General features: G+C 39.2%; 1 protein-coding gene across 2 annotated transcripts; it reads left to right on the plus strand.

Annotated features, from left to right (window-relative positions):
* The first annotated feature begins 406 nt into the window (after positions 1-406).
* Positions 407-27,998, plus strand: LOC137064356 (cAMP-dependent protein kinase type II-beta regulatory subunit). Of its 2 annotated transcripts, XR_010901539.1 has the most exons (12): positions 407-1,027; positions 1,589-1,624; positions 6,824-6,876; positions 6,975-7,058; positions 7,945-8,051; positions 8,131-8,284; positions 17,762-17,863; positions 17,952-18,026; positions 19,136-19,204; positions 23,128-23,263; positions 24,792-24,984; positions 25,071-27,998. XR_010901539.1 is itself a non-coding variant. In XM_067435712.1 (11 exons), the coding sequence occupies exons 1-11, from the start codon at positions 763-765 to the stop codon at positions 24,923-24,925; spliced, it is 1,215 nt and encodes a 404-aa protein (XP_067291813.1). In that variant the 5' UTR covers positions 407-762; the 3' UTR covers positions 24,926-27,998. The 2 variants fall into 2 exon arrangements, 1 of the variants encoding a protein (XP_067291813.1); XM_067435712.1 differs by having other exon boundaries at positions 24,792-27,998.
* Positions 27,999-28,000: the final 2 nt, after the last annotated feature.

Genomic DNA, 28,000 nt, shown 5'->3' on the forward strand with positions numbered 1-28,000 from the left:
GCTATTTGCACACACTCTAAGGTAGCGATTTCAAAGAATACTATAGTAATACCATGGTACTTGTCCAAAAAAAAACAAAACATAAAAACTGCGGTTATAATATGGTATCATGGTGCATGAAATCTTAAAAAGATACAGCGGGCATTTAAAGGGATAGCTCACCCAAAAATACAATCATTTACCTTCAGGTTGTTCCAAATCTGTACTCTTTTATTTCTTCTATTCATTACAAAAAGAAGATATTTTGAAGAATGTTAGTAATCAGACAGTAGCCATTTCCACAGTAGTAGACATAACTGCCTGGTTACCAACATTCTTTAAAATATCTTGTTTTTTGTCCAACAGAAGAAATAAATTCATAAAGGTTTGTAACAACATGAGTAATACATTTTTGGGGTAAACTGTCCCTTTAAGACGGCGCGTTGCGTTCTAGTGCGTCGCGTCGCGTCCGCGTTCCTCCTGCGCAAATCCCGGGATGCTGGTTGCCATGGTTTCCTGCATCACATGCGCGGCTTTCCTGTAGCCAGCAGCGAGAGAAAAAATGCCAGCTCTTGAAATCCCTGCCATTTTTACGCCCGCAAATTAGAGGACACGGTCGGACACGAGAGGAAACAGACGCAGATGGTGGAATAGTGAGGAATCCGTCGCGATCCCTCTGACGCGTTTTGCGGGTCATTATTCTCAGCTGACGCGGCGAAACCGGGACCGACTGTTGTACGCGCAAGATCGGGCCGAATTTTGCACACATTTCATCGTCAGGAAATGAGTATAGAAATCCCCGAAGGCTTGACGGAGCTTCTGCAGAGCTTTACCGTGGAGGTCCTGAGGAACCAGCCGGGGGATCTGCTGGAGTTCGCCCTGCAGTACTTTACGCGCCTCAAGGAGAACGAGACCCGCGGCGGCGCATTCGGCAATGAGCACAATTCAGCCGCGCGAGCAGGCAAAGCCGTCAACTTCATCGAGGAGGCCATGCAGATCGACTCCGAAAACGGAGAGGATGATGATGATGATGATGAAGAATTCGTAGGTAATGCATTCGTTCTTCCTTCACGGTGACAACTAGGGCCATCACTTCACCCTTTACACACGCACATCCATGCCTCGCAGCATCGGGCTGAATCAGTGATCTTTTGTTCAGCGGTAATGCATGATCACACATCTCCTTGATGAAGATGAAATGCATTTTCCTTCTAAAATGAGTGGTGTGCTCACTGCAGAGGGGTTTGGGACAAAGACCAGGCTTAATTGGCTTGGTGTTATCATCTGAATGTCCTCATTTCCATGCGTTTCTGATGAAAGCCCTGGTTATTATTCATAAAAAGGATACTAGGCCCAGTGTGCATTAGGATGAAATATTGGATGTGTACAGTGCACACAAGCCCATTTTTGCATGCAAATGACGATGCATGATGTGTGTCAAACTGGTGAGAATCAATTAGGAAGCACAACCATTTAGACTTTGGTCAAGCTTAGAGATGCTTCCTGTGTGCGAGGGGATCCATCTGTAGGCCATTACTGTGGCATCTCAAATTTAATATTTTATATTATTGTAATGTATCATCTGTCCTTTTTCTTTCTTTCCTTTCAGCCCCAGTTATCAACAGATTTGTTCGGAGAGCTTCTGGTAAGTGCCTGGCAATGCAGTTCACCTGTGTGAAAGTGATTATAAACTCTTATTTTAAGTACATCTGATTTTATTGGAAACAAAAACATTTTTATCTGGATTATAACACAACTGGAACCTTTTTCCAGTTTTAAATAATGCTTTCATTCATCATTTCTTTGAAGATTCATATTTTTGCTAATGTGGCCAAGAGAGAATCAACCTGTTAGCAATTTTGTTGAAGATATCCATCTTATGGAACATCTAACTCTGGTTAATGAGCCTATGTTTGTGGTTTGAGTGCCTTTTGTCTTGTTATTGTTAACATATAATTTACTTCTTTACTGCTCTCAGAGCAAACCAGAGGCTAATGGTTTAATTGACTAATGGAAGATCAGTGTTGTTTGCAGAACCAAAGTGTTTCAGATGCTGTAAAGTTCTGTCTCTCGTGGATCGCTCGAGGCCACAAGTAAGGATTGAGGGAGTGATTTTAACGCTCTGTGGTTTAAGACGAGGCTGAAATAGGGAATAAAGTGAGGGAAAGAGTATGGTTTGTGGTCAAATAGTAAGAAATGTTTTTTATAATGGCTGAAAAATGACACTCATTCTTTATAATAATGGGATGGATGGATGGATAATATTGCGTACAGTATTGGGATGTCTGCCTTTACATTTAACTTTAAATGCCTTCCCATTAATATGGAGTTGGCCCACCCTTTGCACAAGGATTTCCACAAGGTTTAGGAGTGTTTTTATGCAAATGTTTGACCATTCTTCTAGAAGCGCATTTGTTAGGTCAGGCACTGATGCTGGACGAGAAGGCCTGGCTCTCATTCTCCGCTCTAATCAGCCCAAAGCTGTTCTATCGGGTTAAGATCAGGACTCTGTGCAGGCCAGTCAAGTTCCTCCACACCAAACTCGCTCATGTCTTTATGGACAGACGCTTTGTGCACTGGAGCGCATGTTGGAACAGGAAGGGGCCGTCCGCAAACTGTTCCCAAAAAGTCGGGACCATGATATTGTCCAAAATGTCTTGGTATGCTGAAGCATTAGGAGTTCCTTTCACTGGAACTAAGGGGCCAAGCCCAACCCCTGAAAAACAACCCCACACCATAATCCCCCCTCCACCAAACTTTACACTCGGCACTATGCAGTCAGACAAGTACCGTTCTCATAGCAACCGCCAAACCCAGACTCTTCCATGGGATTGGAAGACAGAGAAGCGTGATTGGTCACTCAGGGAACACGTCTCCTCTGCTCTAAAGTCTAAAACCTCTAAAGCGGCTGCTTTACTCCACTGCATCTCAAGCTTTGCATTGCACTTGGTGATGTAAGGCTTGGATGAGCTGCTCAGCCATGGAAACCCATTCCATGAAGCTCTCTACATACTGATCTTGAGCTCATCTGAAGGCCACAGAAGTTTGGAGCTCTGTAGGTGACTCTGAAGAAAGTTGGCGATTTCTGCGCACTGTGACCCTCAGCATGTGCTGACCCCGCTCTGTGATTTTCTGTGGCCTATCACTTCGTGGCTGAGTTGCTGTTGTTCCCAATTTCACTTCTACTTTTTACTAATGGACTGGATTGCACAGGTGGAAACCTATCACAGTACCACGCTTGAGTTCACTGAGCTCCTGAGAGCGACCCATTCTTTCACTAATGTCTGTAGAAGCGTCTGCATGCCTAGTGCTTGATTTATACACCTGTGGCCATGATTGGGACACCTGAATTCAATGATTTGGAGTGGTGTCCCAATACTTTTGGTATTATAGTGTATATCTGTCAGGCGCTTTACTGTAACGGAAAAAGGTGTCTATAAAACTAAAGCTAGTTCTATTATTTGTAACAATTAATCAGGAGAGTCTGAAGTGTTAACCATTGTTCCCCGTCTGGTTTATTTCATGTCAGTTTTGCATGAGCTCTGTTCTCTTTCTGTGACTGAAAACAGCTCAGATCAGACCAGATGTGATCAAGAATGAAATTAAATAAAGACTAACAGTACCGTTCAAAAGTTTGGGGTCAGTAAGATTTTTTTTTTGAATGTAAGTATTACTTTTATTCTTCAAGGATCCATTTAATTGGTTAAAAGTGATAGTAAAGACACTTAATGCTGTTCTTTTGAACTTTCTATTGAAGTGTCTATTTTTTGGAGAGAAAAAAATCCCAGTTTCCAGTTTCTGACACTGAAGACTGGAGTAATGATGCTGAAAATTCAGCTTTGAGCACAGGAATAAATTACATTTTACAATATAATCAAATAGAAAACAGATATTTTAAATGGTAATAATATTTTACTGTATTTTTGATCAAATAAAAACAGCTTTAGTACGCAGAAGAGAAGAGTCTTACCAACCCCAAATGTTGAGCTGTGTTTGTTTTATAGAGAACAACGAGAACAAACCAAGACAGCAAAGTACTGCTTGTAAGACAAAACACTGAACATGTGACCCACATTTCTGTGGTTTTGTAGTGCATCAGGTGAGCTGTGTCATCTAAAACCTACTTGAAATGAAAGACCATTCACTGGGAAGTAGGCCCTGGACTGATGTACACAATAGAACGGATCAGTCTAGACGGTTCCTGTAGGGTTCCTGGCCCTGAAACTTTAGGTCCTGCTTGCCTGCGAGTGGAGTATTGATCTAGACAGTGGAGTTCCTGGTCTTGTCATCTCTGTGTTGGTATTTATAGTAGGAATACCGGGGGCGTGTGGGAGAGAAGAGCAGCCGATCCTCTCATCTCTCGCTGCATGTGTAACAGAGAAAGAGAACAGCGCTGCAAACGCATTTCTATTAAACTTTTCATTGATATAAATGTTCTTTATTGGCACTGATGGTCCCATTAAGAACCTTGAGCATCCATGGAACCTTTGCGCTGCACAAAAGGTTCTTTATAGTTGGAAAGAGATTCTTAAATGATTAGTTTAGAATGTTCAGTGGAAGGTTCTTTGGGTTCTTCTAGGGAATGACTGTGAATCTCTCTTTTAGAACCTTTATTTTTAGTTCATCTAAAAATTAAAATTAAATCAATTACTCACCCTCATGTTGCTCCAAAAACCGTATGATGTTCTTTCTTCTGTGGAGCATAAAATATGTTTTTTAAAAAGCATTTTAAAATACAATAAAAGTAGTTAATACTTTTTAGTTAACTTGTGTTCTATATTGAATTCGCTGTTTATTTTTATATTTTTATTTTTCAATTGTGCTTTTGTCCATTTTATTAGTTTTCTATTACTATAAATATTTAAATATAAATATTACTATAAATAATTAAATATTACTATTTAGGTTTAATTAATATTTGTTTTAGTGTTCATTTTTAGTCATGTTATGTGTTTATGTAATTTTGTATTAATATTTTAAAATATTACTGTTTAGGTCAACTTTTCTCATTTCCAGGATTACTGCACATTTTCCATTTTAAAATTCCATACTTTTCCAGAGTCTAATTTCAAATTTCTCTGTGGGTTTATTAGACCATATTTAACAGCTGATAAATGGTTTTAAAATCCAGCTGTTAGAATGCATGTTATAATAATACTATGTATGCTATTATGTTGCGAGATAATATTGTCGCTGAAAAATATTCACACATTTAAAAAAATGAGTTACTTGCCATTTCTTTGTAATTAATGGTGAAATTTACTAGTGAAGTGAAAACTTTGGAGTACTTTTTCAGTGTACTTTTCCTATTCTGAGTAGCAACCCTGTATATCAGTTGTGGTTAAGTTTGAATTAGTTTTTATTTTAATTAGTTTTTGCTTAGCTTAGTTTGTTAGTGTTACATGTGCCCTGTTTTTTTGTTTTTTTGCTGGAATCTTTTGGAATGTTACTGAAAATGTACCAGACATGTTCACCCCCTTTGCAACCCTAGTAACTATAAAAACAGTCATTGATTACCCTCACCTGTTCCTAGTTAGCCTCTCATTATCCAATGTTTTTATATGTCTGAAGACAGTAAGATCCAATTGCAGTATTAAAAGGTTATTAACAAAGTAGCAAAATTAAATCAGGTTAAAGCTACACTATGTAACTTTTCTGTCTGCTAGAGGGCATCTATTGAAAACCAAGGTGTAGTTTTATGACGCCAAGTTTGAGCTCAGAATCTTGGGACATGTGGTCTTCACCTCACAGTTAGTGGGGAAGAATCGGGATAGGACTCATGTTCATGGATGCGGTTATTAACGTTACTGTAGTGTGAAGCAGAGCAGGAGTGAGTGTTGTGGAACTGAGCAAGGCCGCTGGAGTGATTGATACACAAACACACATCTCGCGAGGGGTGGGACTTTTATTATGACGGGACACAGTCGTCGGCGCCATTTCCGCTTTTCTGGTCATGAGTATGAGGTAATGCAGCTCTGTTGATCATATTAGATACATTTAAGTGCGTTTTTTTATGACTTTACTCTGCGTTCGCTCAGCGGCTGCTGCGACATTTGTTCACACTGCTAAGAGTAAAGCGTTTCTGCAGAATAAAAAAACGAGGGTAACGCAGATATGACGTAATCGACAGGCGACTCCCTCAGACGTCCCGACTCCTTGGTTGAAATAGCAATTTTCTCAGATGTTACAACTGAACAACATATATAACACTGGCCTGGTGTTTTTTTGGATATTTTACTGGAAAAATACTACATAGCACACCCTTAATGCGAAACACAGAGTACATCCAAAGAAGGGAAGAAAGGCAAAGCACATGATAAACAAACAACATCCTCAGACAATAAACGAGGGAAACACTGGGGTATAAAAACTCAGGATAACCAGATGCTTAACTAGGAACAGGTGAGGGTAATCAATCACTATGGCAACAAACAAGGGAAACTATAGAAACAAAGTAAAGCAGGACGTGGGAACAGAAAATACAAGTCCAAATAGCAAAAACAAGAAACACAAAACCAGGGAACATGTAACAGTGAGAAACGCACCAAAAGATTAAGTAATTATTAAGCCCTTATTATAGCTCTAAAATGGAGTTTGTAAAAGAGCAGCTTGGACAATCTGCTAAACATCTTTTGTGTTTGACTAAAGAAAAAATGTCAGAACGACACAAGGATGAGAAAATTATTTTTATCCAATAAACCAGTGCTTGAAAGTAAAATTCAGATTCTCGTAAACAGTGTTGTTTCTATCTAAATAGGTTGTTCAAAGCGCAGTGTTTTAATTGCTCTGTAATGCGTTGTCTAGACAGGTCGCTTTAATCCTGCATTTATTCCTCTCTGGACAGTTTGTGCGGAGGCGTACAACCCTGATGAGGATGAAGAGGAGAGAGAACCCAGGGTGAGTGGCCACTCAAAACGTGCTATTCAAATGAGACTTTCTGTCTTTTCTGTGGCATCTGCTGCCCAGTATCCCACAATGCTTTGCTCTGCACTCAGGTCACTCACCCCAAAACAGACGAGCAGAGACAGAGACTACAGGAAGCCTGCAAAGACATCCTTCTGTTCAAAAATCTGGACCAGGTAAGACGTCATTTTCCTCAATGTTTTGGTGAATTTGTTGTCAGACAGTCACTAAGATTAACATGCATGGGCTGTTGCTTGGTTATTACTTTTGCTAAAATATTGAAATAATTGAACAGTAATCTCATTATGTGTGTTAAAGGAATATCCCATTAAGAAATTATCCAAATAAAAAAAATTATCCAAAAATTAAACAGTCATAATTTACTCACCTTGTTGTTTCAAATCAGTTATTTTTTATATTATTATATGGTATTATTGTTTTTATATTTTGAATTTGCATTTGTTTTTTGATTTGTCATTTCATTTCATATTAGATTGAAAATTGACAAAAGCACATAAAATGACAAATATATATATATATATATATATATATATATATATATATATATATATATATATATATATATGTTTATTATTAGTTTTTTTTATTTCCAGTTTGTCATTTCAATGCTTCTTCTTAAACTTTATCAGTTAGTTTCCAAGGCAAGTTTTTCATCTAACATTTAAATTTTATTTTATTTTAATTAATAAACGCATTTTGAATAGTTTTAGTTTTTGGTAACCATAATAATTAATTATAATTTTATTATTAATAGTTTCAATTGTTTTTTATTGATTTTTATATACATTTTTATTTTATTTCCATTTTCACTTTTCAGCTTTTAATTCAAATTTAGTTGTTTTATATGTCTATATAGTTGTTAATATTTATTTCAGTTTTATTTTAGTACTTTAGTAGTAATGTTTTATTTCAAGTAAGCGAATGTTTTCATGGTTTTAGTTTTAGTGAACTATAATAACCCTGGGAAGAAACCCAAATGTCTCCTTTTATATTTAATGGAAGAAACAAAAGGCTCATATACTTTGCGCTCTGAATGAACAGGAGCAGATGTCCCAAGTCTTGGATGCCATGTTTGAGAAGGTAGTGGTGACGGGAGAGCACATTATCGATCAAGACGACGATGGCGACAACTTCTACGTCATTGAGAGGTATATTGGATTAATCTCTGCATCGTAATGCTGGTGTTTAAATCTGTCTGACATTCATATACTGTGTTCATCATACAAGGGGAATGTTTGATATCGTGTTGAAAGTGGATGGCACAACGCAGACCGTGGGCTCTTATGACAACCGTGGGAGTTTTGGAGAGCTGGCCCTCATGTACAACACACCAAGAGCCGCCACCATCATCGCTACCTCACCTGGAGCCCTGTGGTGCCTCGTGAGTGATTCCTGCCACCCTTTACTCCAAAGCCGTATGACTTATATATGATGCTTTATTCTGTGGAAGGCAAAAAAAGATAATTGTATAAATATGCAGTGGCATGAATTACAGTACAGCACTTTCTAAGTGCTCTGATCGATTTTGGCAACAAAGAACAACCTGATATTTACAGTTACCATGAAATCAAAATTGACAATTCATATTCTTTATGGAATATTGTAGTTTTTTTATAATTATGTATCCATGCAACAAAATAACTTCCCTTCGCTCATGCAGCACATCTCTCTCTTCTGATGACGTGTTTACTGGAGTGAGGGCGGGGCAACCTGTCCTACATTTGATCTTGTTTGAGAAGCAGCTTGACTTATATATACAGTACCAGTCAAAAGTTTAGAAATATTACAACATTAATCTATTCAGCTCATTAAGCCTAATAATAATAACAATAATATTGTGAAATATTATTACATATCAGCATCATTACTCCAGTATGCATTAAGTAAGGGATAATGTCCACCCAGCGGTTGTTATCGCAGAATAAACCCCGACAGAGTGATCAGGACCCCGACGCTGTAAGGCCGCCCAAATCGTCCCAATGGAGGCCAACGATGGGCGGGTGAAGGTCGCTGCGCGTTCGTCTTTTCAGCGGGGAAAAGGGGATTTTATTCCAATTCCTCGTTATCTGACTCCATTTAATTTAGAATTTAGAATTTGGGTTAGAATGCCAATTGTTTATTTGGTCATTCATATTTAATAGTTTAACTACACATTTAATTATTCCGTTTAACCCTTTGTTGAAATTATGTCCGTTCATAACCTGAATAATTCCAGAGCAAGTCAGAATCAATCAAAGTATAACAATTTATTAACAATCAGGTAAATGTATAACGCCAATTACATAATCAATTCAAAGGTATACTTCACATCAAATACCCTAAAGTAAAGAATGAGATGTATACCGGACTTATCAAGGTTACATAATGCTGCATGGGTTAAAACGTCCAGCATTACGGGCTGACCTGAGTACAGTATCGAGCCCTGAGCTCTTTGCAACATTTCCTTAAATACCCAAAACCAGATACATACCCAGAACCATTTGAAACTCTTTCAAATGGAAACACCAGTTAACAATAGGAATTTGCATTGATCAGGTCCTATAGACCTGATTAGAAGAGAGGCCAAATGGCTGAAAGCCACACCCACCATACACCAAGGAAAGATATCTTTAAACCCTTAAAACATTTATGATGTTCTAGTTTACTTCTGTGGAGTTGAGATATTTGTACCAGTCGCACTGAGACATTTCAAATGATATCAAACACATATAATACTGCATTGTGAGGATTGACATTGTAACAAAGAGATTTCTGGTGCATTTCAGGTGATCTCAAGTTTGTGGGAGCAGTAGTTTGGGGGAAGTTTCATGTGAAAGGAAAGGCATGTAAATTAGAGTCATTCATAGATGATTCACTCAGTGTGATGTCGTCTCGGACAGAGACTCTAACTCTATGAATAAGCTCAGATGCTAATTTCCTTTATTTTCTCAGAGAGTCCTTGTTCTTCATTCAGACATTTCGGCATATACTAGTTTTTTCAGTCTTACAGTTCCACCTCTTGATCCCAATGGGTCAAACTCTGGTGGTCCTATGGGATCACTGTTAGACGTTGGTTAGACGTTGGTTCAATCCTTGAGATGACGAAATTGTCTTAGCAGCTGCAGAGCCCTTCGGAAGGTTCTTTGTTCACCTGCAGGACACCGTCTTACCAGGTGTGTGTAGCTTGAGTTTAAGCTGGTGGGTGAATGTGTTCAGGTGTTCTACCTGTGGTTCAGCACAGCATGTTCATAGAGTCAGTCTCGGACCTTGGTGAATGTTCAGTTAACGTGTCACTTCTTCATGGGGAAGCTTCTGCTTCTGCACCTTCCCGATAATCTGACTCTCCTTGTGTAATCCTCACACCTCCAATGGTGTGGTTCACTGGGTAGATTTCAATGGGTGGAAGGCTTCTCCGTAGTTGACACCTGAAAAGAGTCTTAATGTCCACTTAACGACTGAACACTGATGAACTTAAAACCGTAGAGAAATGCATAAGAACATATAATGCAAGAAAACATAAAAGAAAAAACAATGTGGGTTCATGTCAGCAGTGCGATTGGTACACCTTCTCTCAAGTGTTTTTCAAGGTCATAATTGGTGGGGTGGATTAAATATATTTAATCACCTAATTCTTCACTATCACTGGGATAAAGTGACAGCGGAATTTAAGTATTCTTGGTCTGGATTACCCAAGGAAATGCAGCAAAAAGTCAGTGCAGTTTATATATTAAAATAGATGATATGCATATAATAATAACATCAATAATATTCAATCACAGTTATGAAGATATACATATATATATAATAACCACTGTGTTTGTTTAGGAATCTTCCAATGCAATTAAGGCAGATCTAAATATGTTTAGTCATACAATAATGTGGATTGTGTATTCCTTGTCACAGTGTGTGTGTGAGAGTGTGGAGAGTGTGTGTGTGTGTGAGAGTGTGGAGAGTGTGTGTGTGTGTGTGTGTGTGTGTGTGTGTGTGTGTGTGAGTGAGCAGTCCTATGAGTTGGTAGGATGTAGTGAATAGCGTTTGCTATGTGTGTCTTTAATAGACTGTCATCATGTGACCAACTCTACTGTCCTGTGTGTTTGAAGCTATTTGGATCTGTTGGTGTGAAAAGATGGACAATAGATCTTTAGTGAAGTAACACTTTTGGACTCTATGCCATCTATGATGTGTAGTGTACAACCTGGATAGATTTGATCTGTTTCAGGTGATATGAGGGTGTAGTGAAGAAAGTGTGTGTTCCGTGTTTGTTTTTGGGAGATGGGTGGAGTCTTATCAATAACAATCTGTGTTGCAAAATTTAGTTCCAGTGCTACACTGGGAGATCATGTATACATTTTGTGAAGTGTGAATGACCCCATCAAGTGTATTCGCACCCATCTCCCTCATTTCAAGTTGCTCTGACAATTCCATTGTTGAGTTTGCCCACTTTGGGGTGTTAGCCCCTTTCCAGCGTCCGTTCTCCAAGGAATTGCAGTTGTAAACCTGAGACAAAAATAATGTAGAGAATCACAGTTAATTCTGACATTATCAACAGCTTCACAGTCAGGTTTGGACTTATTTGAATGGCACTATTATGCCTGATGCAATTTTCATCCTGGCTGTCACATGAAACAGAGTTTCATCGGCCAGGTCTGAATTGTTGCTGTTGTTTTAGTAAAGTGTGTGACACCTTAAAACTGTTCTTACAGTCGAGCCTTCACAGTCTGCTGTGAGCATTAGAGACCCCAGTTCTGCTGGAGAATTTTTCTGAATTAATCAGAGCTTTTATCGCTCATATTGTCATGAATTCCAATGGGTTGGTTCCCATGGCTTTATTTCCAGTTGCTCTCTTTACAGTCAGATCTGTGGGCAGAAATTAATTCACCTGTTTTGGTGTTGTCTGCTTACGATGTCACACACACATTTGATTAATTGAGGTCTCTGTGACCTTTAAAAAAAAAAATTAGGTACTTCTGCATTTTAGGTGTTGCACCTCGGTGACGGTGAATTGGTTTGCTATTATCAGTGCCACACATGTAGCTCTAGCTGTGTTCTTGTAAAGGCAAAAGATAACAGCACAACCCTTCCCTTTTGGCACTGGGAATTGAACCAATGCAACACAACAATATTAAATCCAATACATGTATTTATATGTATTACCTCTTTATTTCATCTGACTCCATAAAATGAAAAGGTTTTAAATGATTATGTTAATCATTAACTTTAGGTTTCTATTTTCTTTCAATTCAATTCTTATACATTGTGTTATACTCAGTAATCAAGATTCCGATAACATTGAGTCTCGCACCGGTCAGAGTACAATCTCTTTCGCAAACTCGTCAGTCTTGGTCATTCAGTAGAGGCTATACGACTGATATCTTGGATGCCCGTGCTACACGTTGATCATTCCAAGATATTTGTATTCAGTCCCCTTGGATTTGAATTCTCGTAATTAATGCAAATTGCTTTTAATCAGAGGCCCATGACCACCACCACAGAATCAAGTGACCAACTTACTATCTCTAATAGTGACTTTCTATAATCATGCCGTGGTTTTCCACGTCTACGTAATTAGAGCAATTTTACAACAATCAGGAATTAGGGTTGCCCTATTTAGATTGGTCTAACAATTTGTTATTGTTCTAAACGGAAGACGTCTTTAGTCTTTCAACCCGCAGTCCAAGTCTACGTATCTGAACGCCAATGTGTTAGTCGGAGCTCTAAAACATCAGCCTGGTGTGCTTTAATGCTCCACCGAAAAACTGTGTTTTAGTCCGTGTTACTAACCTGAGCGTAGTCTTGTGGTGTCATGGATGTACATGATCACCTGAGTTATTAACACAACATACGTTATAGTATTTTCATGGTTAATGCAATTGTAAATAACACTGTAGCCACATGGCAATTCTATGCTCCACATGGGAGACAAACAAATTCAACATAGAAACACATTTATTCTGTTTTTACAAGATACATGGTCTAGAATGCATAGCATCTACAACCTTTATCCTAAGTGTTTCATACACTTACAGTAAAGCAATCTTGTTTTTTTAAAGAATAAACTTAAATAGCCTAGGTGTTTTTATTAACACAAACAACTATGTGTGTTCAATGCGCACGTTTATTTACAATTACAAATTTGAAAATACAAGCAGGATCACTGCAATTTGGATGTTTTAACTATTAAACTCATTGCTATTAGGCTACTAGCCCACCAGCAAGTGAGGTTAATAGGTGAAGACCTTGCATGAACAATGCAGTTAGCTCACTGAGAGTTGTACCTTCAAATGAGCGATTATCTTTACCCTTAGAAAGGAATTTCCTGTTTTTCTGAAAATAAGGTGGCGGTCGACCCCTGCCCAATGACCAGCATGTTACCTCTGAATGGCCTATTTTCTGACAGGAACTGCAAAACCTGTTCTCTTTGCCATAGGTTTGACTGCTTTGTTCTCCTGGAGTTTGAGGATTTTCATGACTCTCTAATGCTTGAGCACCATGCGGTCTGGTACATGACTCTGGGCTATTGCAGTGCTGCATCACCTTAAGAACTGAAATAGGCACACTTCCTCGAGTTGCACATGTATTTTCTGAACTAAACATTTCAGATTCATTAGAGCAAGTCACCTCATCTAAGAAATGAACATGCTTTTTAGTCCCATCACTGTTAAGCGTTTTGGGAGGCATGAACTTTTTAGCTACTAGTTCAGCCTTGAGATCTGCAATGGTCTCCTCTTGATTTTTACACTTCTCAGTCAGGGCTAACAGCTCAGTTAGTAATTTATTTAGCTGTGTTTGAAGATCTTGAATCTTTGCCTTAGACTTTTCTGCTTCTGTGTTTTTAGAATCCACTTCTTTACATCTAGCATCTAGACTTAATGATTGAAATGGTTCCACATTACGTAGACTTTTACAATCTCTGAAGTTTAAAGTCTCAGTTTTTGCAGCAGGTTTTGACTTCTTTTGGAGTTTGTCATTACACTTTACCGGGCATTGTTCTTTTGGCTCATCGTGTCTTAACACAGGAGCTCGGTTACGAGTTTCTCTCTGTGGCTTGTATGTTAATGCGGCATCATCATCATTTTGATTCTCAAGATCACAAATGTCATCCAGTGCTGCTTGTTTAACTGCGGCTACTGGAAATCCTACATTATCGCAACAGTCTTCGAGAGCAGATATGTAGTTATTGCCGGTTTGCAGTTTTCTTTGGAGCTGATCGATTTTTGTTGCCATTTCTTCGCGCTGTCTAGCCCACCCTCGTTGCTTGTATTCTGCCGCTTCGACTTTTGCTCTTAACTTTTGTAATTCGTCCGATCGCAATCTTTCAATTTCTTTGATATTTGTTATCGTTCGTTCATTCTCGGCCATTGTTTTGAGGTCGTTACAACGAAGCAAATAAACAATTGCAGCGGGAATTCTCTTGTATTTTGATTTTGATTTTAGTTGCGCGCCCTTAGCAGAATACCAGGATATAATTTCGTTATTGGTCCACTTCATGTTAAATCCTTTGTCGCTTAATTGAAAGAGGAGATCTTGTAGTTGTACGCCTAGTATTCCCATAATTTCCTCATCTACACTACAGCTGTGCTGTCCCTGGAAAGTCATGTTTCACGTCTAATTCTTACACAATATCGGATTTCTACGGTTCCGATCTATAGTGGGTATACCGACCCGTTCTATAAATGTGTCTATATGTGTGAGTTGCAGATAAACTTTCCCTCAACAGTTCTAAAAGGCAATGAAAATGTACTTACCACAGCAGTTGAAGAAAGAGAAGCTCAAACCTCTTGTTGGTTTTTAAAATCCAATACTTCACTGAAAAGACGTTGCTCGTAAGAGAGTTGCAACATCACGTCGCCGGGTCACCAAATTGTAAGGCCGCCCAAATCGTCCCAATGGAGGCCAACGATGGGCGGGTGAAGGTCGCTGCGCGTTCGTCTTTTCAGCGGGGAAAAGGGGATTTTATTCCAATTCCTCGTTATCTGACTCCATTTAATTTAGAATTTAGAATTTGGGTTAGAATGCCAATTGTTTATTTGGTCATTCATATTTAATAGTTTAACTACACATTTAATTATTCCGTTTAACCCTTTGTTGAAATTATGTCCGTTCATAACCTGAATAATTCCAGAGCAAGTCAGAATCAATCAAAGTATAACAATTTATTAGCAATCAGGTAAATGTATAACGCCAATTACATAATCAATTCAAAGGTATACTTCACATCAAATACCCTAAAGTAAAGAATGAGATGTATACCGGACTTATCAAGGTTACATAATGCTGCATGGGTTAAAACGTCCAGCATTACGGGCTGACCTGAGTACAGTATCGAGCCCTGAGCTCTTTGCAACATTTCCTTAAATACCCAAAACCAGATACATACCCAGAACCATTTGAAACTCTTTCAAATGGAAACACCAGTTAACAATAGGAATTTGCATTGATCAGGTCCTATAGACCTGATTAGAAGAGAGGCCAAATGGCTGAAAGCCACACCCACCATACACCAAGGAAAGATATCTTTAAACCCTTAAAACATTTATGATGTTCTAGTTTACTTCTGTGGAGTTGAGATATTTGTACCAGTCGCACTGAGACATTTCAAATGATATCAAACACATATAATACTGCATTGTGAGGATTGACATTGTAACAAAGAGATTTCTGGTGCATTTCAGGTGATCTCAAGTTTGTGGGAGCAGTAGTTTGGGGGAAGTTTCATGTGAAAGGAAAGGCATGTAAATTAGAGTCATTCATAGATGATTCACTCAGTGTGATGTCGTCTCGGACAGAGACTCTAACTCTATGAATAAGCTCAGATGCTAATTTCCTTTATTTTCTCAGAGAGTCCTTGTTCTTCATTCAGACATTTCGGCATATACTAGTTTTTTCAGTCTTACAACGCGAAGCGGAGCATCACTCTGAAGGGGTTTATTCTGCGATAACAACCGGCTGGGTGGACATTATCCCGCTTATTACACGGCTACTAGTCTCAAATAAATAATTATTAGACACAAAATATTGTCTTGAGATTAAATATTTTATTAGCTCTTACGCAAAGCTTCCGCGAAGAAAAAACAGTTCCAACCTGCTTTAAGCCTTTATCTATTGCTGCTAAATGTTGAAAATGAATGCTGAAAGGGTTAGTTCACCCAAAAATGAAACCAAGCCTATGATTTACTCACCATAGGTGTATATGACATTCTTCTTTCAGACAAATACAATCAGAGTTATATTTAAAAAGTCCAGGCTAACGTTAATCCCAGCAGTAGTTTTAGCTGTTTTTGAAGTCCATAAAAAATGCAGCTGTCCGTCAAATAACGTGCTCCACACGACTCTGATGGGTTAATAGAGCCTTCTGATTCGAATCGATGCGTTTGTGTAAGAAAAATATCTATATTAAAAACGTTATAAAGGAAACCCGCCTTGAAGTCTTCCATTGTAGCCGTGGCTGTTTAAGCCACAAGATGGCGCCAGCGTTAAGCACAGAAGTAGTACCGGTCAAGATAACTCGTAGTACCCGTATGAGCGGGTGTTATCTGGAAATAACATACCGCTGGAATGCGCGATTGACCAATCAGAATCAAGTGTGTAATCATTTGAAATAGAACACACTTTTTAACAATATACACTACCGTTCAAAAGTTTTTTCTTTTTTTTTGAAAGAAATTAATAACTTTAGTCAGCAATGATGTGTTACATTAATAAAAAAAAGTGATGGTAGATTTATGTTGTTAGAAAATATTTCTATTTTGAATAAATGCTGTTCTTTTTAACAAAAATATTAATCAACACAACTGTTTCCAACATTGATTATAAATCCTCATATCAGAATGATTTCTGAAGGATCATGTGACACCAAAGCCTCGATTAGTGATGCTTAAAATTCAGCTTTGATCACAGGAATAAATTACATTTTAACAATATATTACAATAGAAAAAACATTATTTTAAATTTTAACAATATTTCACAATATTACATTTTTTCTGTATTTTTGATCAAATAAATGCAGGTTTGATGACCAGAAGAGATTTTTTTTTTTAAACATTAAAAATAGTAGTTTCCACACTTTTGACTAGCACTGTACATCCCACTATGGAAGAAACTAATATCACAACTTCTGTCCCATGCCGACTTTAAAGCAATTTTACAGTAAAATCAAATAATACATGCCCATAAAAAAAAAAAAAATATGCCTTGTTTTCTTCTCAAGAGCATCTCATGTGTGCTTTGTGTTAAAGCGCCCTCTGCTTTTCATAGAAAGTATTACAATTACAAATGATCCACCTTTTTCCTAAGAGCCCAATGTGTTTTAGATTATGTGACTCACAAATAATTCGGTCAGTTTTACTGAATTAGCTGTAAAATTTCCTCCATGTTCAGACTTCAAGAGAATAACGTAATGCTTGGCATTTTAATGTGACAATGTATAACAAGAATATCTATGGCAAAAGCTCTTTTCAGTCACTGTGTTCTTTTCCTATTGATTTTCTTTTTTACTTTGTATTTGTAACAATGTATGTTACACAATATAGACATATACACAGATCAGGCATACTATTATGACAGGTGACGTGAATAACACAGATTACCTCTTCATCACGGCACCTATTAGTGGATGGGATATATTATCAAATATACTATCAAAAGTTGGCCCGGCCACAGGGTCATGGGCGGCCAAGGCTCATTGATGCACGTGGGGAGCGAAGGCTGGGCCGTGTGGTCCGATCAAACAGACGAGCTACTGGAGCTCAAACTGCTCCAGAAGTTAATGCTGGTTCTGATAGAAAGCTGTCAGAATACACAGACAGAGCATCTCAGTTGGTTGTGTATGGGGCGGCATAAAATATTGTTTCATATTTTTCTTTGTTTTAATACCTCTAGGATCGATTGACATTCAGAAGGATCATCTTAAAGAACAACGCGAAGAAAAGAAAAACGTACGAGGCTTTCATCGGGACCCTTCCTCTGCTCACGTCACTGGAGGTTTGAACACACTGTTATCTGCTGACGTTCCTACTTCATGTGCATCTCTTATGTTGATTTCATGAATAAATGTGTCTCTTGTTTTTAGGTTTCTGAGAGAATGAAGGTTGTTGATGTCTTGTCAACCAAAGTGTACAATAGCGGGGAACAGATCATTGCTCAGGTTAGTTTAAACCGGTGACACCACTAATAAACTTGGATAAAATATTTAGACCAAGCATTTATTACGAGTTCCCACTGTTGTGGAAAACCTGGAAATGTAGGACAAATATAAAATGCTAAAATGTAATTTTAAAATAGTAATGTCTGATTAAGGCCTGAAAACATCATGCACATACATTTTTCTGTTTAATTTCTGAATTTATGGACAAAATAGTACTAAAATATTTAATCAGATTTGAGTACAATTTATGAGAACAACCTGTATAAAAAAAAAATTAAATAGCTCATCCAATCAGATTGTAGTGATGGGCCTGTGTTATATACTACTGTTGAAATATTTGGGCTCAGTAAGTTTTTTTTTAAATCAAATTATTACTTTTATGCAGCAAGGATGCATAAAATTGATCAAAAGTGATAGTAAAGACATTTATAATGTTTAATGCATATTTTCTTTATCATTCGCTTCTATTCATCAAAGAATCCTGAAAATATGTATTTTCACAAACATATTAAACAGCAAAACAGCATTGATAATAATCATAAAGGTTTCTTCAACATCAGATCATTATATGAGAATGAAGGATCATGTGACACTTAAAGACTGGAGTAATGATGATGATAAATTCAGATTTGATCACAGAAATAAATTACATTTTAAAATATATTTCCCATAGAAAACACTTATTTAAAATTGATAAGATATAAGACATAAGATACTTTTGTCAAAAACATATTACTAACCCAAAACTTTGCAGTCAATAATCAATTATGTATTTTACATGCACTACTTCTTTTTACAGTGCTTTTTAAACTATTGCTGTTCATATTAATAGACCTGTGATGTCACAATATATCACAATATAAAAATGCAACAATAACTTACATTTTAACAGATATTCAAATAGAAAACAGTTGTATTAATATTTCATAATATTAATGTTTTTACTATATTTTTGATCAAATAAATGCAGCCTTGGTAAACAGAAGAGAGTAAAAGTAAAAAAAAGTGAATGTAAGTTAATGTAAGTAAAAAAAGTAAAAATCTTACTGACCCCAAACTTTTAAACATCTGCAGTGCTGAGCGTTTATCCAAGTGCCTTGTTTTCACAGGGGGATTTGGCAGAGAGTTTCTACATCGTAGAGTCAGGACATGTTAGGATCACTATGAAAAGGAGCAAGGTCAGTCAAAAATGGGTTTGAACAAAGAATCACATTTTGGTACATTATGTATCTTAATAAAACAACATATCTTTCAGCTTTAAAAAATTTGGTTACACTTTACTTTGCAGACCGTTTCCCCATTTATATACTATGTACTTTTTATAGTAATCCCAATAACTGTGTGATAACTGTATACTAACCCTTAAACTATACCTAAACCTAACATTACCATAACATAATATAGTTACCTTATATTGTCCAGTGTGGCCCCACTTTATATTAGGTGGCCTTAAGTACTATGTACTTACATCAAAAAATAAGTACAATGTACCGTGTTCAAATTGTATTGCAAAGCACTTTTGCTGATATTGAGGTGGATACGGGTAGAGTTAGGGACAGGTGTGGTGGTGTGGGTCAGTTTAAGGGTAGAGTTAGGGACAGGTGTGGTGGTGTGGGTCAGTTTAAGGGTAGAGTTAGGGTCAGGTGTGGTGGTGTGGGTCAGTTTAAGGGTAGAGTTAGGGACAGGTGTGGTGGTGTGGGTCAGTTTAAGGGTAGAGTTAGGGACAGGTGTGGTGGTATGGGTCAGTTTAAGGGTAGAGTTAGGGACAGGTGTGGTGGTGTGGGTCAGTTTAAGGGTAGAGTTAGGGTCAGGTGTGGTGGTGTGGGTCAGTTTAAGGGTAGAGTTAGGGACAGGTGTGGTGGTGTGGGTCAGTTTAAGGGTAGAGTTAGGGTCAGGTGTGGTGGTGTGGGTCAGTTTAAGGGTAGAGTTAGGGTCAGGTGTGGTGGTGTGGGTCAGTTTAAGGGTAGTTAGGGACAGGTGTGGTGGTGTGGGTCAGTTTAAGGGTAGGGTTAGGGTCAGGTGTGGTGGTGTGGGTCAGTTTAAGGGTAGAGTTAGGGACCGGTGTGGTGGTGTGGGTCAGTTTAAGGGTAGTTAGGGACAGGTGTGGTGGTGTGGGTCAGTTTAAGGGTAGGGTTAGGGTCAGGTGTGGTGGTGTGGGTCAGTTTAAGGGTAGGGTTAGGGACAGGTGTGGTGGTGTGGGTCAGTTTAAGGGTAGGGTTAGGGTCAGGTGTGGTGGTGTGGGTCAGTTTAAGGGTAGGGTTAGGGACAGGTGTGGTGGTGTGGGTCAGTTTAAGGGTAGGGTTAGGGTCAGGTGTGGTGGTGTGGGTCAGTTTAAGGGTAGGGTTAGGGACCAGTGTGGTGGTGTGGGTCAGTTTAAGGGTAGTTAGGGACCGGTGTGGTGGTGTGGGTCAGTTTAAGGGTTGAGTTAGGGTCAGGTGTGGTGGTGTGGGTCAGTTTAAGGGTAGAGTTAGGGTCAGGTGTGGTGGTGAGGGTCAGTTTAAGGGTAGAGTTAGGGACAGGTGTGGTGGTGTGGGTCAGTTTAAGGGTAGTTAGGGTCAGGTGTGGTGGTGTGGGTCAGTTTAAGGGTAGAGTTAGGGTCAGGTGTGGTGGTGTGGGTCAGTTTAAGGGTAGAGTTAGGGACAGGTGTGGTGGTGTGGGTCAGTTTAAGGGTAGAGTTAGGGTCAGGTGTGGTGGTGTGGGTCAGTTTAAGGGTAGAGTTAGGGTCAGGTGTGGTGGTGTGGGTCAGTTTAAGGGTAGAGTTAGGGTCAGGTGTGGTGGTGTGGGTCAGTTTAAGGGTAGAGTTAGGGTCAGGTGTGGTGGTGTGGGTCAGTTTAAGGGTAGAGTTAGGGACAGGTGTGGTGGTGTGGGTCAGTTTAAGGGTAGGGTTAGGGTCAGGTGTGGTGGTGTGGGTCAGTTTAAGGGTAGGGTTAGGGACCGGTGTGGTGGTGTGGGTCAGTTTAAGGGTAGTTAGGGACAGGTGTGGTGGTGTGGGTCAGTTTAAGGGTAGGGTTAAGGACAGGTGTGGTGGTGTGGGTCAGTTTAAGGGTAGAGTTAGGGACCGGTGTGGTGGTGTGGGTCAGTTTAAGGGTAGTTAGGGACAGGTGTGGTGGTGTGGGTCAGTTTAAGGGTAGAGTTAGGGACCGGTGTGGTGGTGTGGGTCAGTTTAAGGGTAGTTAGGGACAGGTGTGGTGGTGTGGGTCAGTTTAAGGGTAGAGTTAGGGACCGGTGTGGTGGTGTGGGTCAGTTTAAGGGTAGTTAGGGACAGGTGTGGTGGTGTGGGTCAGTTTAAGGGTAGAGTTAGGGTCAGGTGTGGTGGTGTGGGTCAGTTTAAGGGTAGAGTTAGGGACAGGTGTGGTGGTGTGGGTCAGTTTAAGGGTAGAGTTAGGGACAGGTGTGGTGGTGTGGGTCAGTTTAAGGGTAGAGTTAGGGACAGGTGTGGTGGTGTGGGTCAGTTTAAGGGTAGAGTTAGGGTCAGGTGGGGTGGTGTGGGTCAGTTTAAGGGTAGAGTTAGGGACAGGTGTGGTGGTGTGGGTCAGTTTAAGGGTAGAGTTAGGGACCGGTGTGGTGGTGTGGGTCAGTTTAAGGGTAGTTAGGGACAGGTGTGGTGGTGTGGGTCAGTTTAAGGGTAGAGTTAGGGACCGGTGTGGTGGTGTGGGTCAGTTTAAGTGTAGAGTTAGGGACAGGTGTGGTGGTGTGGGTCAGTTTAAGGGTAAAGTTAGGGACAGGTGTGGTGGTGTGGGTCAGTTTAAGGGTAGAGTTAGGGACAGGTGTGGTGGTGTGGGTCAGTTTAAGGGTAAAGTTAGGGACAGGTGTGGTGGTGTGGGTCAGTTTAAGGGTAGAGTTAGGGACAGGTGTGGTGGTGTGGGTCAGTTTAAGGGTAGAGTTAGGGACAGGTGTGGTGGTGTGGGTCAGTTTAAGGGTAGAGTTAGGGACAGGTGTGGTGGTGTGGGTCAGTTTAAGGGTAGAGTTAGGGTCAGGTGTGGTGGTGTGGGTCAGTTTAAGGGTAGAGTTAGGGTCAGGTGTGGTGGTGTGGGTCAGTTTAAGGGTAGAGTTAGGGACAGGTGTGGTGGTGTGGGTCAGTTTAAGGGTAGGGTTAGGGTCAGGTGTGGTGGTGTGGGTCAGTTTAAGGGTAGGGTTAGGGACCGGTGTGGTGGTGTGGGTCAGTTTAAGGGTAGGGTTAGGGACAGGTGTGGTGGTGTGGGTCAGTTTAAGGGTAGTTAGGGACAGGTGTGGTGGTGTGGGTCAGTTTAAGGGTAGAGTTAGGGTCAGGTGTGGTGGTGTGGGTCAGTTTAAGGGTAGAGTTAGGGACAGGTGTGGTGGTGTGGGTCAGTTTAAGGGTAGAGTTAGGGACAGGTGTGGTGGTGTGGGTCAGTTTAAGGGTAGGGTTAGGGTCAGGTGTGGTGGTGTGGGTCAGTTTAAGGGTAGAGTTAGGGTCAGGTGTGGTGGTGTGGGTCAGTTTTAGGGTAGAGTTAGGGACAGGTGTGGTGGTGTGGGTCAGTTTAAGGGTAGAGTTAGGGTCAGGTGTGGTGGTGTAGGTCAGTTTAAGGGTAGGGTTAGGGTCAGGTGTGGTGGTGTGGGTCAGTTTAAGGGTAGAGTTAGGGACAGGTGTGGTGGTGTGGGTTAGTTTAAGGGTAGAGTTAGGGACAGGTGTGGTGGTGTGGGTCAGTTTAAGGGTAGAGTTAGGGTCAGGTGTGGTGGTGTGGGTCAGTTTAAGGGTAGAGTTAGGGACAGGTGTGGTGGTGTGGGTCAGTTTAAGGGTAGGGTTAGGGTCAGGTGTGGTGGTGTGGGTCAGTTTATCCGTAGGGTTAGGTGTAAGGGAAGTGCCAACTGTGTAGTTACAAATGTAACTACAGAAATTAATTACAGACATAATTACATGAAGGTATTTTTTAAAATGTAAGTACAATGTAAACACATGTATGTACACAATAATTGCATTGTATCAAATTATTAATTACAATGTTAGTACATAGTAGTTAAGGCCACCTAATATAAAGTGGGTCCCCCAGTGCTTTGGGTAAGTACACTGTAAGTACACATTGCAAAATAAAGTGCAACCAATGATTCACATGACATTCCGGTCTCATTACCTCTCTTTTAGTCAAAAAACGACACTGAAGACGAGGAGGTTGAAATCGCAACATGCTCTAGAGGGCAGTATTTTGGGGAGTTGGCGCTTGTCACCAACAAGCCACGGGCGGCTTCTGCATATGCCATGGACAACGTCAAATGCTTAGGTAATGCATTATAATTATTTACTCACCGGCCACTTTATTAGGTACACCTGCTCAAAAATGCAAGGATCAGCCAATAACACTACATCAACTCAATGCATTTAGGCATGTAGACAATGTCAAGACGATCTGCTGACGTTCAAATTGAACATCAGAATGAGGAAGAATGGTGATCTAAGGGGCTATTTATACTACACTGTTTTCAACTAAAAAAGTGGAAAACTTTTTTGTGTTTTAGCCCTTCTTTTACACAACAACACAGTTTTGCCGGCCTGAAAACGCAAGCTTTTGAAAACGGTGTCAAAGTGGAACATTTTTAAATCAACACCCTTATCGAATCATTGAAAACGGTGACATCATCCGTATGTGCATTATGTGTTTAGTCTATATAGGCTTTTTTTGCAAATGAAAAGACACAGATATTAACAATACGGAATAAGGGGGTGGGAGCATACAGACATCATAAGTGGTTAAATTATAAGAATTACTCAAATCAACTTTCCTTACAACATTTTCCTGTTCCTTATAAAAGATGAAATATATACATGTTTTCAAAGCGTTCCTGTTAAGTGACAAATTAAATTGGCTAATTAGTTTGACCAATCGTGGTAATACACACATATATTTAAACTGACTTTTCAGGTTGACGGTGTATATATTCCGCTATGTAAATAGCGAATCCGCCATGGTGCCAGCGCAACTGGCTTTTAAAGGGAATGGGAGATGAGAGTCTGATTGGTTTATTGCACGTTGCGCCCCAAACACACCCATGACTCATTAAGAGACTAGAAACAACCCTTTTAGACAATCCCTGCGTATTAGTATTTAAAATTAGTGTGTGTGTAATAAGCAGAGTGTACACGCATTGTGCACCACTTAAAGCAGCATAAACGAACACGCCCTTTAAACAACACAAAAAAAACTGCGTTATTGACTTAAGGCCAAGTTTTTGTTGGTCAATGTCGTTTTCAGTTCCTCAAAATGGCAACACGACAACAATGCGCCTGAACACACCTGGTTTTCAGACCTGCACACCCATGGACGAACAGATGGGCGGCAGTGCATTTGCTATTTAAAAAACGTGGCGTTGGATGTGAAAATGAGAACTGCGTCAGGCTGAAACTAGCAAAAACCTTTGCCTGGCTTCTCATTGCGCCGGGTATGATAGGGCCTTCGTTAAAATAAGGCCCCATGTCACAAAGTTCAAATCATCTCAAACTGGTTTCTTGAACATGACGATAAATTCACTAAACTCAAACGCCCTCCACAATCACCAGATCTCAATCCAATAGAGCAGCTTTGGGATGTGCTGGAACGGGAGATTGGCTTCATGAATGTGCAGCCGACAAATCAGCAGAAACTGTGTGCTATCATGTCAACATGGACTAGAATTTCTGAGAGTTTCCAGCATCTATGCCGCAAAGTAAAGCCTAGTAAGGTGTACCTAATAAAGTGATTGTTGAGTGTAAATCACATGACATAATGTATGTATCGCATCTGCACAACAGACCATTCACCTTGTGTTTTACAGTAATGGACGTGCAGGCGTTTGAGAGGTTATTAGGCCCCTGCATGGACATCATGAAACGGAACATTGCGAATTACGAAGAGCAGCTGATCACGCTTTTCGGCAGTCACATCGCAATAGAGGAGCCGGATGCATGAAAACAGTTAATCAATAAACATCGCAATCTTAAAATGCAACATGAAACGATGAGAAAAAGGTAAGTAGAGGGCCGTCATCATGGTCAAGAAATCGTGTTAACATACTGTAGGTCATAAGCTTGAAGTTATTGTTTTGCATTCACAGATGTGAAACTCTGGCGTGTGTTAATGATCATGATTTTTTAGATGTGAAAAGCCAAAATGTGAGCATTTTCCTCCGGGGTACATGAGGTTTACGGGGGTTTCCTCACTAGTTTTTCGGTTTGGGGATTTGGTACTGTTGTGTTTATTCGAATCTTTCTCCTTTTTTTTTTTTTTATACATGGTTTATGTTTCTTTCATGTTCTCGAGCCTGCATCTTTTACAGTGGCATCCACATAAAGACTGTATGGTTGCCATATACAGCACAGTGATATGTTAATTTATTATTTTAAAGCTATACTTCTGCATTTTGAAATCTACAGGTTGTCAATTTTTTCAGTGTTATGTATGTCATTTTTACTGTAAGCCATTTCTGACTAAACAAAGAATATTAATTCAACACCTGAGCTCTGTCCATTTCCTGTTACATAAAAAGCAAACAATTATGGACTGTTCAAGACAAAAAAACATGCCAGATTTTAAAGTGCCCCTATTATGCTTTTACAAATATTACCTGTCATGCAGCGTGTAATATAGCTGTTTGTGAATTAAAAAAGTCTGCATAGTTTCAATTCTGAACTGCTGAAATGAGTTGTCAGCCATTTATGTCTCATTTCCTATTATATTCCTATGTAACAATATAAGAAATTAGCATAATGCCAGCCTATGGTCTCCATTAGCTGCTTGCACCTACTTTACCCCACCCACAAACACTGTAGTTGTAACTGAGACTGGAAGAGTTTGGTTCGTGTTGCCGACATGCAAAGAAGACGCCATTTTCTGCACTGCAAATTAACTTTGCTGTACTTCAAAAGGATGAGGACTCGCGCTGGAATTGATACGGCAAAACCGATACCATTGTTACTGTTTATACCACTCACTGCGTATCAAGAAAGCCTCCGGAACTGAAGTTAAGTCCCTTTAAGATGAGACATTTCACTCTGCAGCCATTTTGAAACGCCTCTCGGGCATGCAGGTTCCCCTCTTTGAATGGAGAAACATCAAATTCTCCAAAACTGTTCGCCAAACTTACGATTCAATTTCATATTTGAAATCACCAATAAAATCTGATAAATAAAACTGTCTCATACATTTTGTTTCTAAATGCTCCAGTCATGACCAAAAAAATAATAATTCAGCTTGGAAAAAGCTAACGAGCATGCGCGGACTCTGTCGCAAACGCTTGTCTCTATAGCAACCAGAGCGGCAGCTGCAATAACTGGAGGACTTTCCTAATCAATGATTGGCTCTTTAATTTAAAAGGCGGGGCTTATTTGCCATATGAATGGGAGAAAGTGCAACCCCCAATAAGTAATCGGAGTGCACCGTCTTCCTATATATAATAACGTCTTTGTTACAAAATTGTAATAGGCGTTTCATTTCCGACATGCACTGTAAGCGGTCGACCAATCACAACAGACTGGGCCTGATCTGACCAATCTGAGCAGAGAAGACTTGCAGAAAGGCAGGGTTTAGATAGACTGAATCTTCTAATTAACCGTTTTACTCTTTGAGAAATGAGGCGATGTACAGTATATTATAAGAAAAGGTGTTTTTTTTTTACCTTAAATGCATGTAAAGCTGTTATGGAGCGTCCAAAACAAAACCAGGAAGCTTTTAAATTGTATAATAGGGGCACTGCAAAGTCTAAAACATGAAAATTAAAATAAACATTTACTTAGTACACAATCATTTTAAAAAGTCGCAATGCCTATGAAACATTTGTTTTCAGCTGATGTCTCAAATGTATGCTGGTATGGAACATCTGTTTTTTCACCATGTAATCAATTCTGATGGATAAAATCATTTTGTCTTGTTGAATAACCTATTTAACTCAGAAATACATCAGATTAGAGCAGTGTAATGGTCTGTGATTTTAATGCTCGAGTTTCATTACACTTCCATAAGTTAGTATATGCTCAGATTGCTTGAGAATACAATATGTGAAAAGGACATAGATGCACAGACTCAATTACAAGAAGAAATTAAAATGCAGTGTGAATATTATTGCACTTTGAAGCCAGTGTCATGAAAAATGCCTCATTTATGGTTGTAAAGCTCTACATGTTTTCAATTCCTTGTTTTTTAAAAGAAGCTCCCCATTGTCACATATGAATAGTAAATATAGACATTGTGTATCTTTACTTTTAAAATGGTGTAGCAGATTTTATGATTTGTTCATATCTTTAGTGCTTTTTTTTAAATACTTCACGTTGAATTAAGATCGACATGCACAAATAATATGTTCACAATTGTTTTCTAGAAGCTCAAAAACGTACCAATGACATGTGCTTTATCGGAATGATTCTTCTCTTTTCCTGTGTATATTTTTTAGTTGCTTTCTTTCTATGTTTATTTTGTTTTTGTTAGCTTTTTGGCATTTGATAATGTTCTTCAGAGCACTTGCTTTATTCCTCATTTCTTCAGTATTTGGACACTGTTTTTCTCAATCTCTTAATGTATGAGAACTTTGTCCTTGTTGATTGGATCTTTTTGCTTCACAACAAGTCATACACATTACTAGTAGTAACCATTTCTTCCTAAAGCATTACTGAAGAAGATTCATTACTGTCTACCTCTAATATAAACAGCTTAGCCATCATCATCATCACCTCTTTCCATGTCCCCACGGGTTTGTCTCTTGCTGTAAACTGACCTGTAATGAATCTCTTAACCAATATCTGTGTCATTGTAACTTTACACAATTTCTACCCTGTTCACTGGGGGGGAAAGACTTTTAATTGCTTATCAGTGCTCATTTCTGTACCATTTCTGTGTGAATTTCTGCCGCCTAATTGAGAAGTCGCTAATGCTTTTTATGTCCTGAAAAATGGATCAAAGGTCTACAGTCTCTTGGTGCAAGAGAGCCCAGTATTATAACGTCAGTTATATTTGACTTTCCATTCAAATAAAGAACAATTTTATATTAAAATC

Source organism: Pseudorasbora parva, chromosome 25 (assembly GCF_024679245.1).
Source record: "Pseudorasbora parva isolate DD20220531a chromosome 25, ASM2467924v1, whole genome shotgun sequence".
Taxonomy (NCBI): domain Eukaryota; kingdom Metazoa; phylum Chordata; class Actinopteri; order Cypriniformes; family Gobionidae; genus Pseudorasbora; species Pseudorasbora parva.

Excerpts from the sequence above, each read along its gene's own strand:
- LOC137064356 (XM_067435712.1), top strand. The coding sequence starts at position 763 with ATGAGTATAGAAATCCCCGAAGGCTTGACGGAGCTTCTGCAGAGCTTT. Across the intron at positions 1,028-1,588 it reads TGATGATGAAGAATTCGTAG|CCCCAGTTATCAACAGATTT; the intron begins GTAATGCATTCG and ends CTTTCCTTTCAG. Across the intron at positions 6,877-6,974 it reads AAGAGGAGAGAGAACCCAGG|GTCACTCACCCCAAAACAGA; the intron begins GTGAGTGGCCAC and ends CTCTGCACTCAG.